The 27366-nt window shown below is 53.3% G+C and overlaps 1 protein-coding gene across 1 annotated transcript in view; it reads left to right on the top strand.

The window, feature by feature from the left end:
* Positions 1-27366, top strand: part of LOC133358318 (sodium channel protein type 1 subunit alpha-like) — a 112484-nt gene that overhangs the window by 39574 nt on the left and 45544 nt on the right. The window contains 12 exon segments of the mRNA XM_061576577.1: positions 9323-9527; positions 9774-9920; positions 10637-10755; positions 11223-11312; positions 11446-11574; positions 12677-12768; positions 13136-13390; positions 14839-14902; positions 16787-16928; positions 23123-23335; positions 24062-24355; positions 25318-25731. Of these exon segments, the coding sequence (XP_061432561.1) occupies positions 9429-9527; positions 9774-9920; positions 10637-10755; positions 11223-11312; positions 11446-11574; positions 12677-12768; positions 13136-13390; positions 14839-14902; positions 16787-16928; positions 23123-23335; positions 24062-24355; positions 25318-25731 (2058 nt within the window). The 5' untranslated portion in view covers positions 9323-9428.

Here is a 27366-nt window from a genome sequence, read left to right as displayed (position 1 = left end):
ACACGATGTGTTGAACGTTACTCCATTTTACAAGCCTGAGAGTGAGTCTGTGGGTTTGGCGTGATGAGTTAAAATGTGTTGCTTTTCAGCGTTATAAAATATGCATGTCAGTGTGTGTGTGTTCTGGCAATTGCATGTGTGCGTTAAATATGGTATCCCAGTGTGTGTTAAATATGGTATCCACGTCTTACAGGGTCTACGTGTGTTTGTGTATTATAGGGCATACCTATTGTGTTATAGGATGTGTGCGTGTGATAGGCTGCCATGCGTGGTGTTGACCACCCATCCTCTCGTGTGTCGTCCTGGCATTTGTAGGTGCTCGCTAACAGCACTTGCCCCAACAGTCTATTCAGGCTAAATGGGTGATCTTTGTCTTTGTGTGTGATAGCATACACATGTGTGTAAATTATTGCGTACACATGTGTGTAAATTATTGCGTACACGTGTGTTAGCATGTACACGTGTGTTAGCATGTACACGTGTCTTCTTGGTTATTTCGGTAAAGTCACGTAGAAGGGAAGTAATAAAATAATTAAAATAAAACATAATAAAATCAAATAATTCTCACGACGTTTCGGCTACAACGCAAGCAGCCGTCCTCAGGTGCGTTGTGGCCGAAACGCCGTGAGAATTATTTTATTGTGTTTTATTTTTATTATTTTATTACTTCCCTTCTACGTGACTTTACCGAAAGAACCAAGAAGATGAATCCCTGCAGTCACGAAAGCTTCAAATCGAAATGTACACGTGTGTTAGCATGTACACGTGTGTTAGCATGTACACGTGTGTTAGCATGTACACGTGTGAGAGAGGTCTCATGGGAACGAGCCAGACGAGTTTGAGGAGGTGGATTGTGCTCACTCTCAGAGGTGAGAGCTTCATGGAGGAAGATCTGGAATTAAGGGTGATGGTGATGACGCTGTGTGTTGTGACGCTGTGTGTTGTGACGCTGTATATCACACGTATGCATGTGTGTCACATGTATGTGCATCACATGTGTATCACGTATGCATGATACACATGTATACATATTTAACAGGCAACGGTTCGGGCAATGGCCCTTCTGTATAGCACATGTGTACAGACTCATTACAAAATCAAGCTCCACCTTGGACTCACCCCTGCCTGACTCTCCCCTCTCATCCCCAATCCCCCCCCCCCCCATTCCCCGTGGATTCTATTTCCGCCAGCCAAGGCCTCCTGTTCCCACCTCCAGTTGACAGTGTTGACGCTCAGTAGGAGGTCGCTCCTTCTCCTCTGATGTTCCTATCGTCTGGGACCCGTCCGGGACCCGTCCCCCCCCCCTTTGTTTACCTCTCCTATACTGTGTAGTTATTTACACTCCTGTCGTGTTGTGTGCTGTTTGTTGTTGTAACGTTTTGATCCGTCCCGACTAGACATCTGTGAAAACTCGCTTTATAGCTCATCAGATTCCTCCAGTATAAAATAAATATTCTGATGTTGTCCAACATCCCCCGTGTTCTAGTTCTCCGCCTATGACCCACTACCTCTCTTCGTAGTCGTCATCATCATACCGTGCCCACTGTCCCATCCCTCTCACGGGATATCCTTTCTTTCCCCCCTCTGCTCTGCTCATCCAGAATCTGTGCCCTCATTGTCCACACTGCCTTTGCCCTCGGCTCTCTCCATAAAGCCTTCTCCACTCACCCTCTCTGTTCCAATGGGAGGTCGCTCCTTCTCCTTTGCTGTTCCAGGGGTCTGGACATCCCTCTTCCCAGTACAACACGGGACGTTGTAGGGCCAACGTTGTGCCAACGGCTCCAAACACATGCCAACGTGGGCCCAACGTTGCAGCATGTTTACGGGGTTTGTTTCAAAGACAATGGATATATTTATCAGAGCATGTTTGTACGTGTGGTTAATGCAGACTTGATTCCTTGCAAAGGTGTCTATTTGGTGTTTGGATATCTTAACACCACTTGTTTTATGGCCAGAAAGGGTAAAACCTATTCTTATTTGTCATACTTTTATACTGGCTAAAAGGTCCCAGAGATGTTACTGGGTTTGCTGTTGTCTGACACCGGTACCTCCATCTCACTGTTCGATGGCGCAGTGGGAGAGCGCCGACTTCTCCTCTGCTGTTCTCAATGTTTGGAAATCCCTCTCGTTGTCTGACATTGCTGCCTCTAGCCCCCTCCCGGTTCCCCTCCGTCGTGTGTTCACTCCCTCACTTCATCCGCCTGTCACAACTCGCTCAATTGGAGGCCATTACTTCCTCCGCTGCTGCTCTTAGGGTCTAGGACATACTTCCCCTTCGTGTCCTCACGACTGAATCTGGTGCAAGGCGGGGTCCCTCTCCTGCACCGATAACTATCTCTCGCACCACGTGCCTCCTCCACTATCGTCTCTCTCAAACAGCTCGTAAAATACCCGACGCAGATCTCCTGGCGCTCAAGTCTTCCACGAAGCTCATGGGCACAACCCTAAACAGCTTACTCTGCACAAACCATGGCAGCAGCAGCAGCAGATGTGGATGCTTGGTGACGATGCACAAACGGGAAATTAAGAACTCCCGGGTCAGTATGCAGAGACGGTGGTTACCACCCAGAAGAGAACCACGGGACACGTAACGCAGACTCAGTGCCCGAGTCACAAACACGGAGGGCCACACTGCCACTGCTGACTGTGCAATCATCTGGCTCGTCGAGCACCTTGATGTTAAATTACAGCTGCTGCTCGACATCAACATCACCAGCCATACGGAGAAGAGACCCTCTTGTCTCGGTGTCTTAGTCAGTGGTCGTTAATCCTCCCGTGTTGCTCCCAGGGTCTGAACCTCCCTTCTCCTGGTCGTCCACACCACCCCTGACTCGACTCAAGGTGGTCCTCTTCTTTCCTGCCGATAGCTTCCTACCTCTGCGTCCATTCGGGATGAAACGATTCAACCACCAGCAGTCCATGCTGCCGACTCCCTGCTCCCCTGTTCCAGTCCAGACTCAAGACTTTACTTTTCTCCCCTCTGCCAATGACTCTCTATAAAATAAATGCTTCCTGTCTCTCTGCACAGCGTCGATTTACATTCAAACTGTATTGCAGTGTGCACTGCCTGCCCCATGTGATTTATAGCGATGTCGTTAATGCTGATTCAGCGATCGTGCGTTAAGAGTAACTGGGAGGTCGCTCATTGTCCTCTGCTGCCCCCACGCTCTGGAATTTCCACCCCCCCCCACCACCCCGCGTCATCCGTGCTGTCAACTCCCTGCCCATATTCCGCACCGCCGATTCGCAGGGTTTGCCACGTACGGCGCGAAAGAAGTTCCAACATACAGCCCATAAAAATACAGGATCAAGACGTTTCCTCCTCCTCCTATGCGTGCCTCTTCTCTGTAGGGATATACCACTGCTGTGCACGTGCAGCGTCGAGTATCTTGGCGGTGGGGTGGGGTAACGCCGTCTGTGCCTCGCAGCGAGAAGGGGGGGGGTCTGGGTTCGAATCCCGACTCGGGTGCCCCTCCGTGTCGGAGTTTGTAGCTTCTCCTCCTGTTCGCCGCTGGCTCCCTCCGGGTTTTCCGCCTACTGGCACGCATGCCTCCCACTAAATCACTCGCAAAAGCTGGAAATCAAATCTTAGCGGGATATTAGTCTTAGCCTAACCGGCACTTGTCTGTGTACCCACGGGGGGGGGGGGCTTGTTGGGGGGGGGGGGCTTGTGGGGGGGGGGCTTGTGGGGGGGGGGGGCGTTGAAGCCTTGCGGGGCCCGTGAGGTGCAGCCAGGGGCTGGCGACCTACTCCAGCTGGGGGGGGGGGGGGGGTGCTAGGCAACGTCCTTTCTCCCCACTCGCGTTCACTGACATAGCTAGGGATGGTTTTAACCCCTTAAACAACCTGTGTGTAAGCTATAACTATCTTTATTTGAGTCGCACCGTGCATTGGGGTGCAGAGGAAGACAGCCTTACAGTGACAGTGTGAAGTAGAAACAACAACGTGAAGGTTACAGTCATCACAAGTTGCCAATGCGTCTTGCTTTCATGCCGGGCCCGTCGCTCTACGATGTCCAGACGCGTTAATGATCATCGGGCTCGGTCCATTGTGGGAGACCGCATGTAATTTTTAACGGATACATTAAAACACACGCAATTTCTGAGCACCTTGTTATTTGTGTATCTGTTGATTGGTGGGTCTCCCTTGTGGGCGACTCGGGGCCCACACAGCCGTGCTGGGCTTGGGGTCTTCTCCGCACACGGAGCCCAATTCGCTCGCTCGCTCGCGGCCACAGGCAGGCAGCCTCCTCCTCCTCCTGCTTCTCCTGCTCCTCCTCGAGAGGGATCGTGACCCGGGGACTCGGTGAGGGTTGCCTGAGTAAATGGGGCAATTAATTATACAACAAAACGTAGCCCAGATAAGCGATGACCATAGCTGCCAACCCGTACTGGTGGCTCCGTATTCTTGTGCAGGGAATATGGATTTTGTTTTCACGTCCATGCGGCGGACAGCCGTTTCAATACGGGCAAAACGTGTGTCTATTTGTGTGTTTGTTTGTGTTTCTCCCTTGTGGTGGGGCTTTGTAGGATGAACGTTGAGATGTGTAAGGGCACGAGGTGACGAATAAGCTTTGAATTGGTCTGATAAGGGGTTGTCAGTATAAAAACTCAACATGCTTGTCAAAAAACTCTGCCAACGAAATACACCGAATGCAGTATATATAGCGAGATTACAGGGAATTCTCCATAGCACATAGGGACATTACCCGAAACGTCGCCTATCATGTATTTAATTTCAAAGGCCAGTGTTGTCATTGACGAGTGTGTGTGCTTGTCGCATCACCAAACAATGTCTGTGAGTCTACTGGGACAGAGACATTATGGGGAGCAGTAATGTAGTCGTGGTTAGCGCTCGATTCCAGCTCACGGCCAATACTGCCAGTGACGATTCTCTGAAGCGGTCCTGGACCTCCCCTAGGTCGACTCAGCCTCAAGTGACTACCTGGTGCGGTGTGTAAACATCGCCACTGGGGAGACAAAGGCGGCCGGGCGTGGTGCTGGCAACCCCCACCCCCTCGTGTGCCACAGTGCCGGCCTTCATAGGGTGCTGCTACTCGCTCGCAGCACTTGCCCGCACAGTCTGTCACAGGCTACACGGGGGACCTTTGTACACGATGTAGAGACATGGGCACATGACCATTGTACTGTGGCGGTACAGACGCTTTCAAAGTGGAGAATGTGGAGGAAGTTACTGAGGTACAATTAATTATTTCAAAATAAGTAACAGCTTTTTGTTAATCTACTGCTGGATGAAGGCCCCCTACGCCGTGTCGGACGTGGGGGGTTGGGTTGTTTGACCATACTTCACCACGCTGGTAATTCCGGTCCCACGACCAAGTGGAACCCATTTGAAAGGCTTCGGACTTTGCTAAAATTCCTCGCGCTACACGGAGACAAGGCAGAGGCCGGGATTTGCAAGTGCTGTTAGCACGAGCACCCGTGAGTGCCCGCATGGCCGCCTTTGTCTCATTGTAAGGCCGAGTCAACCCAGGGGGAGGCCCGGCACCACCGGTTCAGGTAATCGTCACCGGTGTTGGTGAGCAGGAATCTGCACTACCGCTCCCCATTTTGTCAACAACAAGAACCACCGCGGTGACGTCGCCGCTACGCTTGTGCCAAGCTAGGTGCACTTTGAGGGCCTTGTGAAGTGTCGCTGGCAGGTAGGTCTTGAGCAGCATTCGGTACACAGGCCACACGGGATGCCGTCCTCTCTCTCTCTCTCTGTCTCCCCAGATCTGTGTAGAAAGTTTCTCATCTCATCGGCCTCCTCTGCTTAGACGAATATTCCCCTCGCTGGCACATTCGTCTTCGCTTCCCAGCCGCGTTTATTACATTTTAAAGAAATGTCGTAAACGATAAATAATTTTAATTATTAATTTGGGACAAGTCTCCTCTCCTCACTCCGTGTCCCCACACGACCCTCACTGAGCACCGCCACTCTGGATGAGGCATAGCCAAGGCTACTGGCCACCATAAGTGAATGTTCCAGATGGGCAGCTGCTGTTGTTGCTGACAAGAAGATTAGATGTAACTTTGTGTACACGAGGCACAAGCGCCACGAACCCAGCGACCCTAGACTGACTTCCCGGTCTTAAATGAGTATCTGGAGCGTATGTGTGTTGAACTTCTTTCGCACCGTACTTAGCCAACCGTGCTAATCGGAGGAGCGGGGGAAGGACAACAAACTAAACACAAAACGCAGTTCTGAAGAAATTTGTTTTCAATCTGAATTTCGAAGTGAATAGCTCCAGTGGGTTCCTAATATCTGAAGGAAGAGCGTTCCAGACGGCCACAGAAGCGCGTCTGGATCAGCACAATGCAGTGCATTGTGTAAGCATCATCACTAGGGATACAAAGGCGGCCAGGCGTGATGCTTGCCACTCGCCTTCATGTGCCGTCGCCTCCATAGGTGGTGCTTGCTAACAGCACTTGCCTCAACTGTCTGTTATGGATATACAGGAGGTCTTTGTTCCACTCGGTCTTTCATCCCTGTGGGGGTCAAACAAAGGATAACACTTCGGGGCATGTCCACAGTGGTTGTCTATGAATAGACTTGCCCCTGCCATAGAAAAGTGGAACTTCCACCGATGACTCACGGATGGATGAGTTGGTTAGCCCGTTGGCAAGCGAGCTGGCTGGCTGGGGCTCACTCTCTTGCCGCCGAGGTGGCTGGCTGGCTCGTTCAATGGCCAGTTTAGCTATCTAGTTGCATGGCTGGCTTGCTAGCTAGTTAACTGGGTGGCTGGCTGGCAGGCGAGAGAGTTAACTGGCTGACTAGTTAGTTGGGTGGATGGCTGGCGAGCTAGTTGCTGGGTGGCTGGCTAGTTAGCTGGGTGGCTGTGTGGTTAGCTGGGCGGCTGGCTAGTTAGCTAGTTAGCTGTGTGGTTAGCTGGGTGGCTGGCTAGTTAGCTAGTTAGCTGTGTGGTTAGCTGGGTGGCTGGCTAGTTAGCTAGTTAGCTGGGCGGCTGGTTAGTCAGCTGTGTAGTTAGCTGGGCGGCTGGCTAGTTAGCTAGTTAGCTGTGTGGTTAGCTGGGTGGCTGGCTTGTTAGCTGTGTAGTTAGCTGGGCGGCTGGCTGGGTGGGTCGGTGGCTGGCTCGATGGCTCTCCCCCCGGAGCCCGCGGAGCAGGAGCTGCGGCGTGGGCCTGCGTTGCAGTAAAACCGCCGCGGCACCGCCCAGCGGGCGTGTGGCTTAATGGCCGCGTGCGCTGTCCGCGGTGCTGAGGTCAGCAGACGGCGTCGCCGCCATTCAGACGCTGGCAGTTCTCTCCGCGAGGCCGGGGGTCGTCCGTTGTCACCGCGGGGCCCTTGCCGTACGGCGAAGCGCCAACAAATACACGGGACCCTTTTTTGACGATGTCAAGATGTTTCTATTTAAAGTTTTCGTGACTGCAGGGATTCATCTTCTTGGATCTTTCGGTAAAGTCACGTAGAATGGAAATGATGAAATAATAAAAATAAAAGATAATAAAATAATTGTCACGACGTTTCGGCCACAACGCAAGCAGCCGTCCTCAGGTGGAGAGCAGGTCTGTCAAGTAGAGCAGGTCTGTCGAGTAGACAGACCTGCTCTCCACCTGAGGACGGCTGCTTGCATTGTGGCCGAAACGTCGTGAGAATTATTTTATTATGTTTTATTTTTATTATGTTGTTATTTCCATTCTACGTGAATTTACCGAAAGAACCAAGAAGATGATGTCAAGATGGTGAATAAAAGAGGAGGCTTTGCCCTTTCCGGTGAGAAAACGGGAGGCGTTAAGATGCTCAAACACAAAATAGACCTGATTAGCATGATTGGCTACGTACGGTGCAAAAGATGTTTAACGTACATTCATACGCGTTTTGTCACAAGGCATCAACATGGTAATGCCCATATTCTTGACGGAGAAGGGTAAAGCCGATCATTTTTTTCGCTACAACAAGTGACCGTTGCACGTTGTTCGAAAAGCGTTGTTTTCCTCTGGCACTCACTTAAGGATATCGCGTGACCGTTCATCTGCCTATTAATCCGAACGTATCACGAACGCCCCCAGTCTTTAGCGGAATTGAATTACTTGGACAGCGCGCACGCAAATCACATTACAGTTTGCGCAGTAGGAATGCAAGCGCTGCGCTGGCAACGCGTTTCAACTAAAACAGCTGTGCGTGCGCGCGCGCGCATGTTGCATCACTTGTGTACTTCCCATTGCAATTGTCAAATCCACTGCTGCATGGATGGAGGCCTCGAAATTTGCCTCATCAGTCACGGGGGTGCCCGTGTTGACTGTGCTGGGTCGGGGGAACATCATCGACCTTTAAGAAACGTCAAGCGGGGTTCTGTACCTGGCCGCGTGGCCGCGTCGAGCAATCTGGGCCTCGCCCGAGTTAGAGACGAAGGGACACCTTGCGCAGCTGCGTTATCATCGGCGTTGGAGAAACGACGGCAAAGGCGGCGGGCAATGATTTTGGGCGCTGGTACGCCGGGCGCTCTCTCGCCTTGCGGCCACGCAGGGACAGCTGTCATCGGGGGCTCCCCTGAAACACTCCGCTGGCTCCTGACGTGGTTATCTGGTTGAACCACCGACACTTTAAATTGTAGTTGTTGCCCTGCATCTACATCAACCGCCATACGACAGGAGAAGGGGTGGTCCACTGGGCTAACATAGAGAAGCCACAGCTGGGCATTGGAATGATGGCGATGAAATGCGATTAAAGGTACTGGGGCAGCATTTAAGCAGCGCGCCCAATAAACGCGACTGCGTTTTTCTCCTTCCTTTGAGTGAAGAGCGCAAGTGGTAACACTCACGCCACTCAGAAGTTCAACGCATCAATTGTGGCCAGGTTGCTTATGGAAAAGAAGCTAATATGTCAGTGGTAAAATGAAAAAAGTATTTGCTTGTGTTTTGCTTACCTTCCCTATACTATCGTGTTATTTTTTTTATTGTTGTTGTAACTTTCTGACCTGCCTCTGCTGGACATCTGTGAAAAGGAGCTTTATAGCTTATCAGATTCCTCCTGCAGTATAAATAAATATTCTGATTCTGATGTTTGGACCTTGAGTGCAAAGCAGGAAAAAAAACCACTAAATCAGCGGTAGCAACAGTGGTATTATGATAATGATGACACACATCCTTTATAATGATAATGCTGATGATGAAAACATATTCATCCAGCAGTGGATTGATAAGGCGGGGGGGGGGGCAGTAAACAGGCGGCAGTGTGTTACACAGGTCTTGAGATTCAGTGAGGCTTTCCTGGCTCAACAAGCAGAATAAAAAGTATTGTTCTTATAAATGTGCCACCGTGTCTCTCTGTCTCTCTTTCGGCGTTGCGTCTGGTGCAGAGTGGGTTAATGCAGAGCCCGGAGCTGCCGAGCGGTGGTGCCTACAGCAGCAGCGGCAGAGGAAACAGCAGCGCCGTCAACGGAGGTCGCGACCAACTCAGCGACAATGACGGCACCGGGGCCAGACTCGTTGCGCCTCTTCACCAAGGAGACCTTGGTGGAGATGGAGGCGCGCATCACCGAGGAGAAAGCAAAGGCTCCTAAGGCAAGTGTGCTCACCCTCTCACATCTCCACCACCACCACCACGACCTTCCCCCTAACAGACCATCACCACCACCCTCCCTCTGCTACACAAATACCACCACCTCCAGTCTACCGCACCATCACCACAACCTTCCCTCGAACGCACCACAACCACCACCTTTCTCCACACCTTCGAATAGCACGGTTGGCTATGTACGGTATATACATACCACATCCCGTCTAACACACCACCACCTCTACCCGCAGGAGGACACGCGTCGTGACGATGACGGGCCCAAGCCCAACAGCGATCTGGAGGTGGGCAAGTCCCTGCCGCTCATCTACGGCGACGTCCCCTCCAAATTTATCGCCACGCCCTTGGAGGACCTGGATCCATTCTACCTGAACAAGAAGGTGAGGCCCGGTCCGCTCATAGGGACAGCCGTCAGGTTTGACTCCACCAGCTGCTGCTGCTGTTGCCATGGGGCCTATGTCTGGCTGGATGGCTGGCTGATGAGTTGGTTGGCTGGATAGCTGAATGGTTAGCAGGCTGGCTGACTGGTGAGCCGAGTGGCTGACTGGTTAGCAGACCGGATGGCTGGTTCATTGGTTTAGCTGGCTCTTTGACTGGTTGACTAGATGTCTGGCTAGCTAGCTAGCTGGCTTCCCGTGCGCTCCCCGTTCACACTTCCCGCTCGCACCCCATTCACGCGGCGACGGTGGTAGCAGCGACTCCTCCGCCCCCGTAGCGGCTCTGCCGCTGAGAAAGGGGCGAATGGTTGCCCGCTCTGCTGCCGTCTGTTGCTGCTGCTGCTGCTGCCGAGCCGATAAGTTCGCGACGCTAACCGCGAACCAATTCTGGAGGTGGCGGCGGTCGGGAGTGAGGGGGAGGGGGGTAGGGCCGGGGCTGTTGATATTCTATTTATTTCTTACTAGACTCGACGGCGATCACGAGCGGCGTCGCACGCGTGGCGGAACGGTCGTTTCGCGTCCAGGATGCAGGGGAACGACTCTTTGCTTAACGATGCTGCTTCTCCTTTAGCTCGCAGGAATCCCCCCCCCCCCCCCACCTTGGCTCTCTCCCTGCTCTCACCCTGTCCCACCCCCACCCGCCTTCTCTCCCCGTGCAGACGTTCATCGTGCTCAACTCGGGGAAGGCGATTTTCCGGTTTAGCGCCACGCCTGCGCTCTACATGCTCAGCCCCTTCAGCACCTTGCGGAGGATCGCCATCAAGATCCTAATCCACTCATATCCTTTGTGAGCCAGCGGGCCGGGACGAGTGGAGTGAGTGGCCGGGAAAGCACAAGGGAAAGCGGAGTGAGTGGGCGAGCGACCGAGCGAGTGGGTTGGTGAGCAGGCATCCGTGAGTGTAGTTAATAGGGGAGCAGTACACATTATTGAAGGTCATTATCCAGATAGTTTTATTTTAAAAAATGTGGCTTATTTATTGAATGAGTCGATGGTGGTTTGACAAACCCACGGAACGGACTTGCACCATCGCCGTCCATGTGCGGGTGGAAAGGTCAGAGTTTGTCGAGTTGGTGTGTGGGTGAGTGAGTGAGTGGGTCACTAGATTAGCCTCACTTCCTCCGCATGTTGACTCCTTGGCTGCCAACTCACGTCTGTAATGAATAACCGGCGGGTTCAGCCGCGATCGGCGCCGTGTGTTTGCACCAGGACTGGTGTTTTGTGGTCCTTAATGGCGGTCATTGCACCTTGTTCAGCATGATCATCATGTGCACCATCCTGACGAACTGCGTGTTTATGACGATGAGCGATCCGCCGGCCTGGTCCAAGCAGGTGGAGTACGTACCACACCGCCGCTCATGGCACCGCCGCTCAGCGCACACGGCACCACACTCGCCGCTCGGCACACACGGCACCACACTCGCCGCCAGCGCGAGACGGTGAGCGCCGCTGACGCTGGTTTCTTCACAGGTACACATTTACGGGGATCTACACCTTCGAGTCGATGGTCAAGATCCTCGCGCGAGGATTCGCAATCGATGGGTTCACGTTCCTGCGCGACCCCTGGAACTGGCTTGACTTCATGGTCATCTCCATGGCGTGAGTCCTCTGGCCGTGCGGGCGGTCTGTACTCGGCCGGGCCCACGCCTACACCGTCGGCGTTTGCCACGCCCGGGCCAGCGTGTGACCGCGGGGGCCGTCCCTGCGAACTGGCTGCACGAGCGGTGGCTCGGATACCGATCCGGAGTATCGATCCTCTCCGGAGCGTCGATCTGCTGTGGCAATTTGTGACTGGACATGGAGCTCCCTCATTGTTCGCGAGGATTAATGTTCCGGAGATGCTCGTTAATAGGGAATTTCACGGATGATGATGTTGGCCGATAAAAACATTTATTTGTTATGAATTGCCTTAAATGAATATGTAAATATTATATTAAATACGTGGAAATTATCATGATACATCACTTTATTTCTCATCACTTTATCTCATCATTTTCTTTCTCTCTTTCGATGTAATTCGCGCATAGCAAGTTCGTGAATAACGAGGGAATACTGTACTTCCATCCCGTGACACATTTATTCAAGATACATTTTTTTTAGAAACCTATACTCCTAATTAGTAATCTCACAATTAATTGGCAATGTCGGGTGGAGGTGGGCTGACGAAATTTTACATTAACGCTATCTAACCTAAAAAATGTTGTTATGAATGATATTGGTCACGATATTCTTCGTGTTAAATTGACATTTGTTCAACTGTATTATTCTGTTCTTGCACACGATGATGGCAGCAATGCATTCAGGAGCTAGACGCCAGTGTCGAGGTGTGCTGGCCATGCCGAGAGGATTCAGGGGACTTCGTTCATGTAGTTTTGCTTTTACTCCGTTAAAGGAGCACAGACTCCGGTGGTTCACTCTGTTGACCATAGTTTGGGCTGCGCGGCCACAGTCACGCTGTGGCTTGTGTCTTCAATTCTCCACTTGATTGCCTATAACAATGATTGGTGGTTACAATCCTGATATGGGCGGGGGGGGGGGGGTGGTCGCTGGAGCTAACGTGTAAAGGGGGCGGCGGGGCCAGACGCTGGTCATGCCCGGACGCTAACCTACTCGCTCAGATGCGGGCAAAGTAGTCGCAAGCGATTGAAATACGTTCTCGGGCGCGGACCGATCGTTTGTACGTTTGCGTGCGACCGTGCAGGTACGTCACGGAGTTTGTGGACCTGGGGAACGTGTCTGCGCTCAGGACATTCCGTGTGCTGAGAGCGCTGAAGACCATCTCCGTCATCCCGGGTAAGATGAGAATAACGATTCAAGCATCCAAGTTTTATGTTGTTTAACTAGGTGAGAACACAAGAGACCACGATAGAGTCTCATCTGCAAGAGTGACCTGGGGCATTACTTTGTCAGTAGGGGAGGCATGATGGCTGCTGTGTGTGTGTGTGTATAATCACAATTGAAAAATGACACACTGCGCATTCCTTTGCAGTGTCATTGATGAAGCTTGGAGAACTTGAATGGAGTAAACACCACCTTGTGAAAGACCCAACGCATAACATTCCCGGGTTTGATCTTCCATGAAGCTCATGGTCCACCCTAAATCTCATCGGCACAAACGATGAAACCACAACTCCCCACCCCCCCCCCCCTCCCCTCGCAGGCCTCAAGACCATCGTGGGGGCGCTGATCCAGTCGGTGAAGAAGCTGTCGGACGTAATGATCCTCACCGTCTTCTGCCTGAGCGTGTTCGCCCTCATCGGCCTGCAGCTCTTCATGGGCAACCTGCGGCACAAGTGCATCCGTTGGCCCGTGCCCTATGGGATCGTCATCAACGGGACAGAGTCCGGCAACGGCTCCATCAACGCCGAGAACTTATCCGTGTGGTCGAACTTCGACGAGTACATCAGCAATGACAGTGAGGACGTGTGCCGCCCCTGCTGGCTGTGGGGGGGAGGGGGGGGGGGCTGCCACCTACTATAGACAGGCCTTCTTCACTAAATTTCAGAGGGGGGGCACTTTCGCCAATAAGAGACCATCAGTATGGGGGATGGCCACACATTTTAAACCGTTGGGGGTTTGACAGCAGCACAATGATGATGGAGGGGGGGGGGTCTCAGGGAGCCGCACTAAAGGCCACCGGTGGCTCGTGGGGCCTTGTAACAAAGAACGCTGCTCTATATGCAAGGTGCTTTATGAAATAGAGGTTATTAGAATTATAATATTTATTCATAATTTGCTGATTTATCTATCTGTCCAGGAGAGCCACACTGAGTCTTAGGGCTCTTCTTTAGGGTTTTTATAAAACCCACGCCTTGCTCGAGGGGGAAACGCTCGATCCCTGTACAGATGGAAACAGATGGTGATTACTCCACTTTGCTGTACCACCTTCTACTGGCGTGCTAGAGGTAGGGCACCTCCTCCTCGATGCGCACGAGAAGGGAGTTGCACAATGGTTGTGCGGTCATCCACCAACCCTCGCTGCTGCCTCCACAGTGCTGGCATGCGCCACTGGGCTCTCGAGTGTGGCAAATTGATGGTCTCAGCCCGGTTACCTGGCCAAAGGAAACAACAAACCCTGAACATATTGTATGTATAAATGTTAAACTTCTTTTGCACCGTATGTAACCAACTGTGCTAATCGGAGGTGTAGGGGAAGGACAACAAGCTTAACACAAAACGAATTTCTAAAGAAATTTCTAAAGAAATTCGTTTTCACTCTAGATGTGCAACTGCTCCAGTGGCTTCCTAATATCGGAAGCGTTCCACACGGCTGCAGAAGCGCGTCCGAAAGCGTGCGATGCGGTGACTGTCTTTGTTCGATGGTTATCCAAAAGCTGCTGCTATGAGGATTGTGTGTAATGAGTGCGACCTGAGAATGTGACATTTGGTTCTGTGCTTAATTTCACAAAATTCCAGATCTGAGAATTAAAATATCGGTTTGACTGTCATGCGACGAGCCTCTATCTCCGTCTCGAGTGGGACAGTGCTTCCCTCGACTGTGTGGACCAGAGTTCATTTTAAGAAGGGATCTCAGCGGTAGCTCTGTGATATCCGGTTCCGTAGGCCGCTCTTTAACTCCGCGTCGTGCTGTTCTGCGTGAGATCTGAATGGATCCTCCATCTCGTGACGACGCAGGGTTTAGGATAAAACCTGGTGGGGTGGTGGGAGGAGAGGGTGGCAGGGGGAGAGGTCGTGGGGAGATCAGTAGTTGTAGTATGACGATGACGGCGACGATTATGGAAACATCTTCATCCAGCTGTGGATCTGACAAGGGGCGTCACCGGGATCAACGGCGGTTTAGTTTTCGTGGCGGCCGCCGCCGCCTCGCCACGCCTGACGCTGTTTGTCGTTCGCCGTCCACAGTGAACCAGTACTTCGTGGAGGGAGCGCTCGACGCCCTGCTGTGCGGCAACGGCAGCGACGCGGGGTACGAAACCACCGTGCCCCCTTCGGCAGAAAGCTCTCGCCACGAACCGCACACCCTCGACCCCACGGCCGGCCCTCGTCGCGATTCGATGGTTTATTGTTGGTGGGGGGCAGGGGGGGCAGGGGGGGGCGGGTTCGGGGGGAGCGGGGCTCAAATAAGGGCACCGCAGTGGCGGCGTTAGCAGGGGGCACGGGGGGTTTCTGCGGGGTCGAGGTAATCAACGTGGACTTGTGACGCGCTGCGAGTCCACGGAGAGCGACGGAGAGGGGACAACTCGGGGGTGCCAGGAGGAGGAAACACAGACGCTCGAGGGCCAATCACGACCCCTACCCCTATCACTACTACTACCCCTACCATTACCACTACCCCTACCACTACCCCTACCACTATCACTAACGCTACCCTTATCACTACCCTACCACTACCGCTATCACTATGTATACCACTACCCCTATCACTAGCCCTACCACTACCCCTACCCTTATCACTACCCCTACCGCTATCACTACTACTACCCTTACCACTACCCCTACCACTACTACTACCCCTACCACTACCACTACCCCTACCACTATCACTAACCCTACCCTTATCACTACCCTACCACTACCGCTATCACTATGTATACCACTACCCCTATCACTACCGCTATCACTACCCCTACCACTACCCCTACCCTTATCACTACCCCTACCCCTATCACTACCCTACCTCTAACCATATCACTACCCCTATCACTACCCCTATCACTACCCCTACCACTATGTATACCACTACCCCTATCACTTCCCCTATCACTACCCCTATCACTACCCCTATCACTACCCCTATCACTACCCTTACCCTTATCACTACCCCTATCACTACCCCTATCACTACCCTTATCACTACCCCTATCCACTATTTATACCCCTACCACTACCCCTATCACTACCCCTACCCCTATCACTACCCCTACCCTTATCACTACCCCTACCACCACCCCTATCACTACCCCTACCCTTATCACTACTCCTACTACCACCCCTATCACTACCCCTACCCCTATCACTACCCCTACCACCACCCCTATCACTACCCCTACCCTTATCACTACCCCTACCACCACCCCTATCACTACCCCTACCCTTATCACTACTCCTACTACCACCCCTATCACTACCCCTACCCCTATCACTACCCCTACCACCACCCATATCACTACCCCTACCCTTATCACTACCCCTACCACCACCCCTATCACTACCCCTACCCTTATCACTACCCCTATCGCTACCCCTATCTCTACCCCTACCCCTATCGCTACCCCTATCACTACCCCTACCCTTATCACTACCCCTACCACCACCCCTATCACTACCCCTACCCTTATCGCTACCCCTATCACTACCCCTACCCTTATCACTACCCCTACCACCACCCCTATCACTACCCCTACCCCTTTCGCTACCCCTATCACTACCCCTACCCTTATCACTACCCCTACCACCACCCCTATCACTACCTTATCACTACCCCTATCACTAACCCTACCCCTCCTTAACCAGTCCCACCTATGCTCCTTACTGTCACCACAGCTACACCAACACTCTTAATAACAACCTTACTCTTTATCTCAACCACTATCATCTCATGTACAATGTTACGATTGTTGTAAAGCGCCACAGCATACGGCGCCGTAGAAATCTATATAAAGATAAATAGATGCCCTCCAAAACTAAACTTTGCTTTTTACGAAACCAAACAAGCCACCGATATTCAAAACTTCCGTTCAGAGCCGTGGGGCTGGATAGGGGATACCGCGCCGACAAAAAAAAGCGAACGTACCGGGGGAAAATCGCACCGGTTGAATAACGGGGCGCTGGGGGCGTGCGGTGCGCGCAGGACGTGCCCGGAGACCTTCACGTGCATGAAGGCTGGGAGGAACCCCAACTACGGCTACACGAGCTTCGACACCTTCAGCTGGGCCTTCCTGTCGCTCTTCCGCCTCATGACGCAGGACTTCTGGGAGAACCTCTACATGCTGGTGAGCTACGGCGCAGCACGTGCAACATCTCGGGATCGGGGGCGGCACAAGGCGGTCGATGTTCAACTCGAACGAATGTTCACCGCTTAAGGCAAACTTCGGAGGCGATTCGCGGGGTTCGGCCGCCATGCCCAACGATCCGGCCAGATTTGTCGCGGGGCCCTCCACCACCCGATCGACACATTCCAACGACACGTAATCGCCACCTGGCGTGCGAGCATTTCAACCGGAGGCGCCAGTTGTTATCGTTTAAACTAACATTGCCCAGAGACTAACATTGCCCAGAGACTAACACAGCCCATAGACTAACACAGCCCATAGACTAACACTGCCCATAGACTAACATTACCCATAGACTAACACAGCCCATAGACTAACACTGCCCATAGACTAACATTACCCATAGACTAACACAGCCCATAGACTAACACTGCCCATAGACTAACATTACCCATAGACTAACACAGCCCATATGTAATAAAAGGACTCAGACACTTCTTACTGACTCCGTGTCCTTTATTTGGGGTTCGCGTTCTCCTTCCCACACGGCACTCCTCCTGAGACTCTCTCCCTGGCAGCCCCACATCTGCCTTCGCTCCCGTAGCCTTCCACGCTCCTGCAGCTCCGCTGCAGGCTCTTGGTGCAGCCCTCCGGCTGCCCCCACAGCAGCTCCATCGCTGCTCCCTGTTCCTCCGTGCGTGGCGATCTCGCCACCTCCCCAGTTAGCCCTTCGTGGCCTCTATGGCTACCTCGCCATCTCCAACCTCAATCCTCCATTCTCTCTTCCACCCCGCTGGCTGGCACCGTCATGAGCCCCTCAGCCACCAGGCTGAGGCACGGCGACCACCCAACGTGTTCACCACCCTTCACTCCCCCGACTGCTCCAGATAGCTTCCTGTCTCCCCGCTATAACTTCTCCCCCACGTCACCCTGACTCCTCCCTCTCGGATCGTCATATCCGCCCCGCCCATTTACGCCCGCATTACACTACCCTCCCCCGTAGAGAAAATCCCAGCCGTCCTCGGCTGAAACAGAACAAAATAATGCGGGCGAAGGCATCACAATCAGGAGTCCCCCAGACACAACGGAGATTATAACAACAACAACACAAGCAACGAAAGGGGAGGTATCAGGAACTGGAACAGAACACCGGCCTGTCCTCCGCACAACAACAACAAGAATAAGAATGGCACAATGAACAAAAACGGCAACTGACACGCAAGAACGGCCAACGCGCACAACCCAGAAATGTGATGTTTTAGTGCGTGTCCATGTTGCAGTTCCATCCGCTCGGCTCAAGTCCAACGTCAAAGAGCAAGTGGTAGAGCAGAACGACGAACGGTGCTCAATTGCTCCTTCAAGTCCTCATCCAGCTAGCACACCAGGTAACACCCAGTGCGACGGGAGCTGAAGAATCTGTGACGAGAAGGAGAATCCAATCCCCTGAGGCACAGCACAACAACGCACATCCGCATGTCGTACACGACAGCCACCCGGCCTCAGGGTAGTGGAGATGATGTAAATCCAGCCCGCTTAAAAAAACTCCCCATAAATACCCAAAATAACGCAATGGATGCCCCAGTATTTACATTTTAACAACAATATTATTTACACGTGACAACAACAACAACAAAATTTTCTGCTCTTACCCACCAGCAGTCCTCCCTTGAGGACCAGCACAGACATCGCACGTACACAGCATGTACCCACGGTCACTCTCAGCAACCCAACAAAACGCCTAATCGCACACCCTCGCGTGGAGAGAGCCACGCTCCCCAGCGGTAATGTTTAACTCGCCCTAACCCCCACCGTGGTCGTCAACCCACAGCAACATCCACTGACCATACTCTCAGCTAGTGCAATTTCGGGGATGAGCAGCAACTCGGCCACGCTCCTCCCTTACTATCCCATCAGAGATGGACACACACCAGCCTCGTATAGTCCGATGCTTTATAGCCCAGGGAAGGTTCATCCCCCAGCAATGCCAGACCCCCTGTACTCCCCCCACGGGGCAATGTTCTCTTATAGAGACAATAACACCCTAACCCAGATCCCGTGAGCCCCCGGCACACCAGGTTCAGTCTGCCACCGCACAACTGAACCATGACTCCCCGAGCCATATGAGCACATGGCCCATTAGTTTAAGACATACCACGGAGGTTTCGCCTCCGGGCTGTCAGGTCAGCCATCAGCCATAGCCCGATGTGACCACAACTCGTGCATCACCCAATCAACAATGGCAGGCATAACAGATGGAATATTTGCCCCACCCCGGTTTTTCCCGCGCGCTCAAAATGGCGTCCCCCTTCGCCCAGCGCGTTCGCGCAATCTCTCGCGCGCACTCAAAATGGCGGCCCTTTCCGCAAAGCGCATCGTCGCCATACCCCGCGTGCGCGCAAAATGGCGGCCCAACGTGCGAACACGTGGCCAGTTTTCTCCATTAGTGCACCCCAGCTTCCCTTAGCTGGGGGTCACAAGACGCATCCCCCGTCACGTTATAACAACCCCACCAACGATAGACGCACAGCCCCAGCTTGCTGCGCACAGCTGTCATATCGTGGAATTTTTAACCAATATTTTACCAACCACATTGGTTACACAACCCAACTCGCAAAGCAACTCGTGGCTGCATGCGATCAACCGAATACGCGACGCCACTTGGCGCCAATTTACGGTCCCATTAGCATTAACCTTTGAGACACCCACAACGGCGTCATCGCGCACCCTCATTTTCAAAAGCTCAATTACCCCTATAATATACACGCAATCTCGTGTGCACAACACCCATACAACCAAATTTTTGGGTCCCCCTCTATAATATACACGCAATCTCGTGTGCACAACACCCATACAACCAAATTTTATGGTCCCCCTCTATAATATACACGCAATCTCGTGTGCACAACAACCATACAACCAAATTTTTGGGTCCCCCTCGAATTTGTTACCAATTTCCAACAGGTACGCACAATATAATAACAATCCCAATTCCAATAATCAACCACTGCATCGCACCCCATAACCATACAGAACAGTATAACAGCACATACAATCAGCATATTGCGATCACACGCGTACATTTAAACACAATAGCAAGCAGATCTGCAGGCAACCAACACACCATTAATCCTGTCGTAACTTTGCAGCAACAACATAATTATTCTCTCTCTTGCAACAATCGCATCGCACACAGCACCTCGCAGCACAATACACCAAAAAAATTTTTTTTTTTTTTTTTTTTCCCCAATTAAGCCCATCGCACAAGGTAACCCACAATATACAGCGCAAGATACCCGACGCTCCCAAGTTAATAATTAACTTCACCATCAAGATAACAACTCCACGCAGCAGCCCACACACACAATTTGACACTCAGCAACTACAGCAGACTCTCCGTCCATTCTCAACACACGCACACACTTATATTGACACCAAGCAACAAGCAGATAGCGCGTTCATCGTTATTACACACACATACACACAGTCCGAACCGCGCTCCGCACAATCGAGTCATAAGAGAAACCCAAAATAGCCCCCCGGCCCTCGAAAGATGAGTGAGGTGTGTGTTAAGGCCGGGTGCGTATCGTTATGACTCGCCCGGGGCTGCAGCAAGAAGAGGACGGCAGGGTGGCAACTTGAGACGCCTCGCAGAACTCGTTCGGCGACTTGACGGCTCCGTTGTCACGCACCCGAGCCAGGACGGGAAGCTCCCGCCCCAGCAGCTGCAGCATCGGCGTCTTCTCCTCGCAGCACCCCCTCGAAAAACAGCAGCTCACAGCAGGCTGCTCACCCCGTGGCACCTCCAGATGGCAGCGCAAGGCTGCCTCTCCGCCGCGATGTTGAAGATGGCGGCGTCCTCCCGCCGCGGTGAAGACAAGATGGCGGCTTCCCGCCGTTTCTCCCCTGCCACGCCCAAGATGGCGTCTTCGTGCCACGTGGCAATGGCGCTGGCAGCGCAGGAAAGGCAGAGGCCTGCGGATCACCACCGGGCCTCCCCGACGTCGTCCTCGGCGTGGTGAACTCACACAGTCGCGCCAGCACGATTTTCAAGGTCCCCATCTGCATCACCATCTGTCTCCATCGTAAGTTGGCATCCTCCGGCACAGACAGGTCCACCGACGCGGCGACACCTTGCTCACCCGGACCCGTACTCGTTCCAGAACGGATCTCCTCTTCCATCGCAGGCAGGTCCACTGTCTGAGGAAGGTCGTCGTCGTCGGATGATGTAGCAGGAATATTTTTTTTTTTCTTCTTTCTCTCAGTTGTTTTGAGATGCCGTTTCACTTCTGACTCCAGTGTAATAAAAGGACTCAGACACTTCTTACTGACTCCGTGTCCTTTATTTGGGGTTCGCGTTCTCCTTCCCACACGGCACTCCTCCTGAGACTCTCTCCCTGGCAGCCCCACATCTGCCTTCGCTCCCGTAGCCTTCCACGCTCCTGCAGCTCCGCTGCAGGCTCTTGGTGCAGCCCTCCGGCTGCCCCCACAGCAGCTCCATCGCTGCTCCCTGTTCCTCCGTGCGTGGCGATCTCGCCACCTCCCCAGTTAGCCCTTCGTGGCCTCTATGGCTACCTCGCCATCTCCAACCTCAATCCTCCATTCTCTCTTCCACCCCGCTGGCTGGCACCGTCATGAGCCCCTCAGCCACCAGGCTGAGGCACGGCGACCACCCAACGTGTTCACCACCCTTCACTCCCCCGACTGCTCCAGATAGCTTCCTGTCTCCCCGCTATAACTTCTCCCCCACGTCACCCTGACTCCTCCCTCTCGGATCGTCATATCCGCCCCGCCCATTTACGCCCGCATTACACATAGACTAACATTGCCCATAGACTAACACAGCCCATAGACTAACACTGCCCATAGACTAACATTACCCATAGACTAACACAGTCCATAGACTAACATTGCCCATAGACTAACACAGCCCATAGACTAACACTGCCCATAGACTAACACAGCCCATAGACTAACACAGCCCATAGACTAACACAGCCCATAGACTAACACTGCCCATAGACTAACACAGCCTAGAGACCTACACAGCCCGTAGACTAACACAGCCCATAGACTAACACAGCCCATAGACTAACACTGCCCATAGACTAACACTGCCCATAGACTAACACAGCCCATAGACTAACACTGCCCATAGACTAACACAGCCCATAGACTAACACAGCCCATAGACTAACACAGCCCATAGACTAACACTGCCCATAGACTAACACAGCCTAGAGACCTACACAGCCCGTAGACTAACACAGCCCATAGACTAACACAGCCCATAGACTAACACTGCCCATAGACTAACATTACCCATAGGCTAACATTACCCATAGACTAACACAGTCCAACACAGTCCATAGACCAGGGGTCGGCAACCAAAATAACAAGAAGAGCCATTTCTTTCCAATTCGGTACAAAATTCAGTATTTCAAGAGCCGCAATGCATCTGAGTACATACTGTACATACGTACATATCGTCAAGAAGCAGCCCGTAAAGAGCCACATGCGGCTCCGGAGCCGTAGGTTGCCGACCCCTGCCATAGACTAACACACCCCATAGACTAACACAGCCCAGAGACTAACACTGCCCATAGACTAACATTACCCATAGGCTAACATTACCCATAGACTAACACAGTCCATAGACTAACACAGCCCATAGACTATCACTGCCCATAGACTAACACAGCCCAGAGACTAACACTGGCCGTAGACTAACACAGCCCATAGACTAACACAGCCCATAGACTAACACTGCCCATAGACTAACACAGCCCATAGACTAACACAGCCCATAGACTAACACAGCCCATAGACTAACACAGCCCATAGACTAACACAGCCCAGAGACTAACACTGCCCATAGACTAACATTACCCATAGGCTAACATTACCCATAGACTAACACAGTCCATAGACTAACACAGCCCATAGACTATCACTGCCCATAGACTAACACAGCCCAGAGACTAACACTGCCCATAGACTAACACTGCCCAGAGACTAACACAGCCCATAGACTAACACAGCCCATAGACTAACACAGCCCATAGACTAACACAGCCCATAGTCTGCGAGAAAGGACGTGGCTTACTCACTCACACACACACAGAGGGAGATGTTGTTGCTGTGGTTACGATGACGAGCGCGAGCGGTGTGTGTCCCCTCCGCTGGCCACGCGGCAGACGCTGCGCGCCGCCGGCAAGACCTACATGATCTTCTTCGTGCTCGTGATCTTCCTGGGCTCGTTCTACCTCATCAACCTCATCCTCGCCGTCGTCGCCATGGCCTACGAGGAGCAGAACCAGGCGACGCTGGAGGAGGCCGAGCAGAAGGAGCGCGATTTCCAGCAGATGCTGGAGAACCTCCACCGGCAGCAGGAGGAGCAGCAGCAGCAGGTGATGGGGGGGGGGCACTGCGCCGCTTTGTCCACCGCTGAGCCAGCGCTTGTGCAACGGAGAAGTTAAACGACCCGGTCAGGATTGCGATGACCAGTCATACATACTCGCTTCTTCCTCTGCTGCTGCTTCTTCCTACTCTTTTTCTTCCTCTCCCCCCGTATAACCAGTGCTGTTGATGGTGTCGAGGAAAAGCTGTAATTTAACATCGAGGTGGTTGATGGAGCCAGGTGATTGCGCAGTCAAGAATAGCGGAGTGGTGAATCATCGCTGCTGTGATGATGATGATGACTCCGTGTTTGTGAATGGGGCGCTGAGTCCGCGTTACGCGTCCCATGGTTCTGCTCTGGGTGGTCACCACCGTCTCCGCACGCTGCCCCGAGAGTTTTTAATTTCTCGATTGTGCATCATCAACATCATCAGCGAGTATCCGCATCAGCAGCTGCTGCTTCTGCGATCCGAGTTCCATTCCCGCTCACAGCCACCAACACCTGTGACGATTTCCAAACCGGTCCCGGGCCTCCCCTATGTCGACTCAGACTCAAATGAGTGCATTGAACGGCGTGCAGTAAACATCGCCACTCGGGAGACGAAGGGCGGCCGGGCGTGGTGGTACCGGCCACACACCCCCCACTGCCGGCCTTCGTAGGTGCTACTCGTGAGCGGCACTTGCCCCGACGGTCTGTTAAGGCTACACGGGGGACCTTTGTCTTCGCGCCGGCGCAGGCCCACGATCTGGCGGCGGCCGCGGCCGGCAGTGTGCCGTGCATCGCCGGCGAGGGGACGGTGTCGCGCAGCTCCTCTGAGATGTCTCGGCTTAGCTCCAAGAGCGCCAAGGAGCGGCGCAACCGGCGGCGCAAGCGGCGGCAGACGGAGGGCGGCCTCCTCGACGGCTCCGAGAAGGGCGACCTGGAGAAGCTGCACAAGTCCGAGTCGGAGGACAGCATCAAGCGCAACCAGGAGAACCTGCTGCACGAGAACCGCCTCCTGTTCAAGAAGAAGGGGTCCGCGTCACACGGGGTGGGTGGCGCACGTGTGTGTGTGCGCGCGTGTATGTGTGTGTGTGCGCGCGTGTGTGGGTGTGTATGCGCGTGTGTGCGCGTGTATGGGTGTGTGTTGTCTGTGTGTGTGTAGTGTGTGTCAGCGTGGGCAGCGGTAGTGTAATGGTTTGCACGCACTGTGTGTGGTGGGTGTGTGGTGTGTGTGTGTGTGTTACTGTTAGCGAGCACTTTCATAGGTGCTGCTCGCTAACAGCACTTGCCCCTAACGGTGTGTTAGGCCTATACGGGCATCTTTGTCTTTGGAAAGGGGAGCGGTATTGTAACGATTAGCTTGCTACACTACGAAACCGGCGATGCGAGTTCGATTCCCACTCATGGCCGAAACCAGTGATGATTATCTGAACCGGTTCTAGGCCTTTCCAAGGTTGACCCAGCCTCAAATGTGTACCTGGTACGGTGTGTAAATATCTCCACTGGAGAGACAAAGGCGGCCGTGCGTGGCTCTGGCCACCCACATCCTCTAAGAGCATGTGCTCGCTATTGACACATGCCACGAGAGATTATCACGTCTTTGTGTGGGCACATATCCTGGCACAAGTGCCATGGTGACGTCACCGCCACTTAGTGGCGAATGGCAGCTGTTGTTGCGTGGGCAATGGACTTGCCGATGACCGCTACTGGCGGTGTCAAGATCGACCTCCGTGGAGGAGGAGGCTCGTGAAGGACGCGCTAGCAGGCTGTTGGAGGCAGTTACCCTGTAATAACAATGTCGACATACTAAGCGCTCGCGCGCCGTCTATAAGTCGTCGTCTCTTCAATCGCTTGACACATCTTTGATCAGGGAATTTTCCCGTCGCCTTCTGGCCGGCCGACGGTTGACAAAAGACCACGGAGAGGGGGGGGGGGGGTGCGGGGGCTTAAACTCTCGAAGCGTCGAGCGGTGCCAATTGCCGCCCCGTGCGCTTTTTGCGCTCCGCGCAGTCGCTGCTGAGCATCGGGCGCGGTTCGCCCTTCACGCCGTCGCACCGGCGCAGCAGCCGCGGCAGCGTCTTCAGCTTCCGCTTCCGGGCGCGCGACCGCGGCTCGGAGAACGACTTCGCCGACGACGAGCAGTCGGAGCTGCACAGCCAGGCGGGCAGCCGCCGTGGCTCCCTCTTCTTCCCGCACCTCGCCGAGCGGCGCAGCAGCGCGCACAGCGCCGCGGCGCGCCCCAACGCGCTGCTGGCCGCGCCGCTCGCCACCAACGGCGGGCGCGCCATCGAGCACCACAGCTCGGTCGACTGCAACGGCGTGGTGTCGCTCATGGAGGGAGGCGGCAAGCCGGACGGGAGGTCGCCCACGTTGGGATACCTGCTGCCCGAGGTGATCGTGGACAAGGCGTCCAAGGAGGATTATGTACGTAGCAGAGTTTGGGATGTGCACCGCGGGCTGCGGAGTTCTCTCTTGGAGGAAGATGCGGCCGGCCCAGCGGCGGGGGACCTCCGCTGAGGGTTTGTCTCGTGGCAATGCGGAGGCCGCGGGCGGTGCGGTGTGTGCGGTTCCTAGCGCCGTCCGACACGTTTTCGCGAGTAGGGGGGGGGGAAACGCTTCGTTTCCAAGGTCGGGGCACATCGCCGCGTCGACACGACGTCGCCACGATTCTGTGCAACAACGGTGACAACCATGGGCACATTTGTTTCGTGGAGAGAAAGAGAGAGAGACGGTCAGTCACGTGCAGAGGAGGGGAGCCTGCAATTGAACAGTGGCAGGGAGTTGCAGACCACGGGGGGCACCAGAAGAGAACGAGCGGCCTTCCACTGAGCGGTGGTCGACTGAGAGCTTCGTGAGCGTGCGTGGAGGGGAGCAGAGTGGGACGAGAGGGGAGAGAGGTAGGAGAGAGAGGAGATTGTGAAAGCGGAGTAGCGTTAGGTGAGAGGAGTAGGCCACTGTGTGTTGGTGTCACGATCCCAAAAAGATGATTACCACGGCATATAATTTAATTGGGTAAAATCGAGCACAGCGCGGACACCAATGGCGCTCGTTCGTCAGTTGATCGTCATTATTAACGGGGTTTCAGACTCGTGTCGGACAGCTGAGCGTGGGGGGAACGCACACACCGCCGGCCTGGGCGACGCGCACGAGACAAGGCCTCTCCTATTTTTGTCGGCGGGCCACATCTTCCTGTAAAAGATGAAGTCGACGTTAAAGGTTTGAGAAACAACCCCCCACCCCACCTTTTTTGGAAATTGACAAATTTCTTCCAAAAAAATAAGAATCAAGACAAGAGCATGGTTTTGTTCTCCAACCAAAGCAGCATGTTCGGTTTATTTGGCATGGATCAGTCCTCCTGCGCCCTTCCTGGCCATTATGACCCCCACCACACAGATCCCAAACTTTGTTTCCCTGCGTGCATCCCTCCCTCCCTCCCTCCCTCACTCCCTGTGTTTGTCGCCGCGTTGTCACGCAAGTCATAAGGCCGCGGTTTTGTCAGGGCTTTCGTAGAAATGCGTTGGATGGGGTTTGCGTCTTGCGATTTCTTTCGAATGTGCCGACCGTCATGGGCAGGCTTTCCCGGCCTTTTGATTGGTTTCGACGGACTCGGATAGAATTCCGATTCCAGCTGAATTGATTCCAATGACCGACGTAGGTTTTCTCAGCCCAGTATTACGATTGATTACGCTAATCTGAGAAACAACTACGAATAAAAATTACTTGTACAAAACGATTGTTACATTTTTGTATGAAATTTCGCACTTCCAGCCCAACCCCCAGCCAACGTTATTCCGTGATATTTCAGTCACGTAAAAGTCTTTACCCACGACACAACCGTGCGACCTTACGCGTTAACGGTATTAACACTCTGCTCCTACTAAAATGTGTTCCCTGTGCTTCATGTGCGGCGTCGGTGGAGCGGGAAGTATTCAAACGCACAGGGACAGCTTCCAGTAGATTGAGATGTGATGAAAACATCACTTTTGCCGGGGCCTTCAAGTTCCCTATAAATGCAAAACATTTTTCCTAAATATTTTGCTGTTAGGCTTGTTTGCCCAG

This window comes from Lethenteron reissneri, chromosome 61 (genome assembly GCF_015708825.2).
Source record: "Lethenteron reissneri isolate LAM-NWPU_2019-01 chromosome 61, ASM1570882v1, whole genome shotgun sequence".
In the NCBI taxonomy this organism is placed as follows: domain Eukaryota; kingdom Metazoa; phylum Chordata; class Hyperoartia; order Petromyzontiformes; family Petromyzontidae; genus Lethenteron; species Lethenteron reissneri.
Note: the sequence above shows the minus strand (reverse complement) of the source record. Positions and strands in the feature narration are given on the sequence as shown.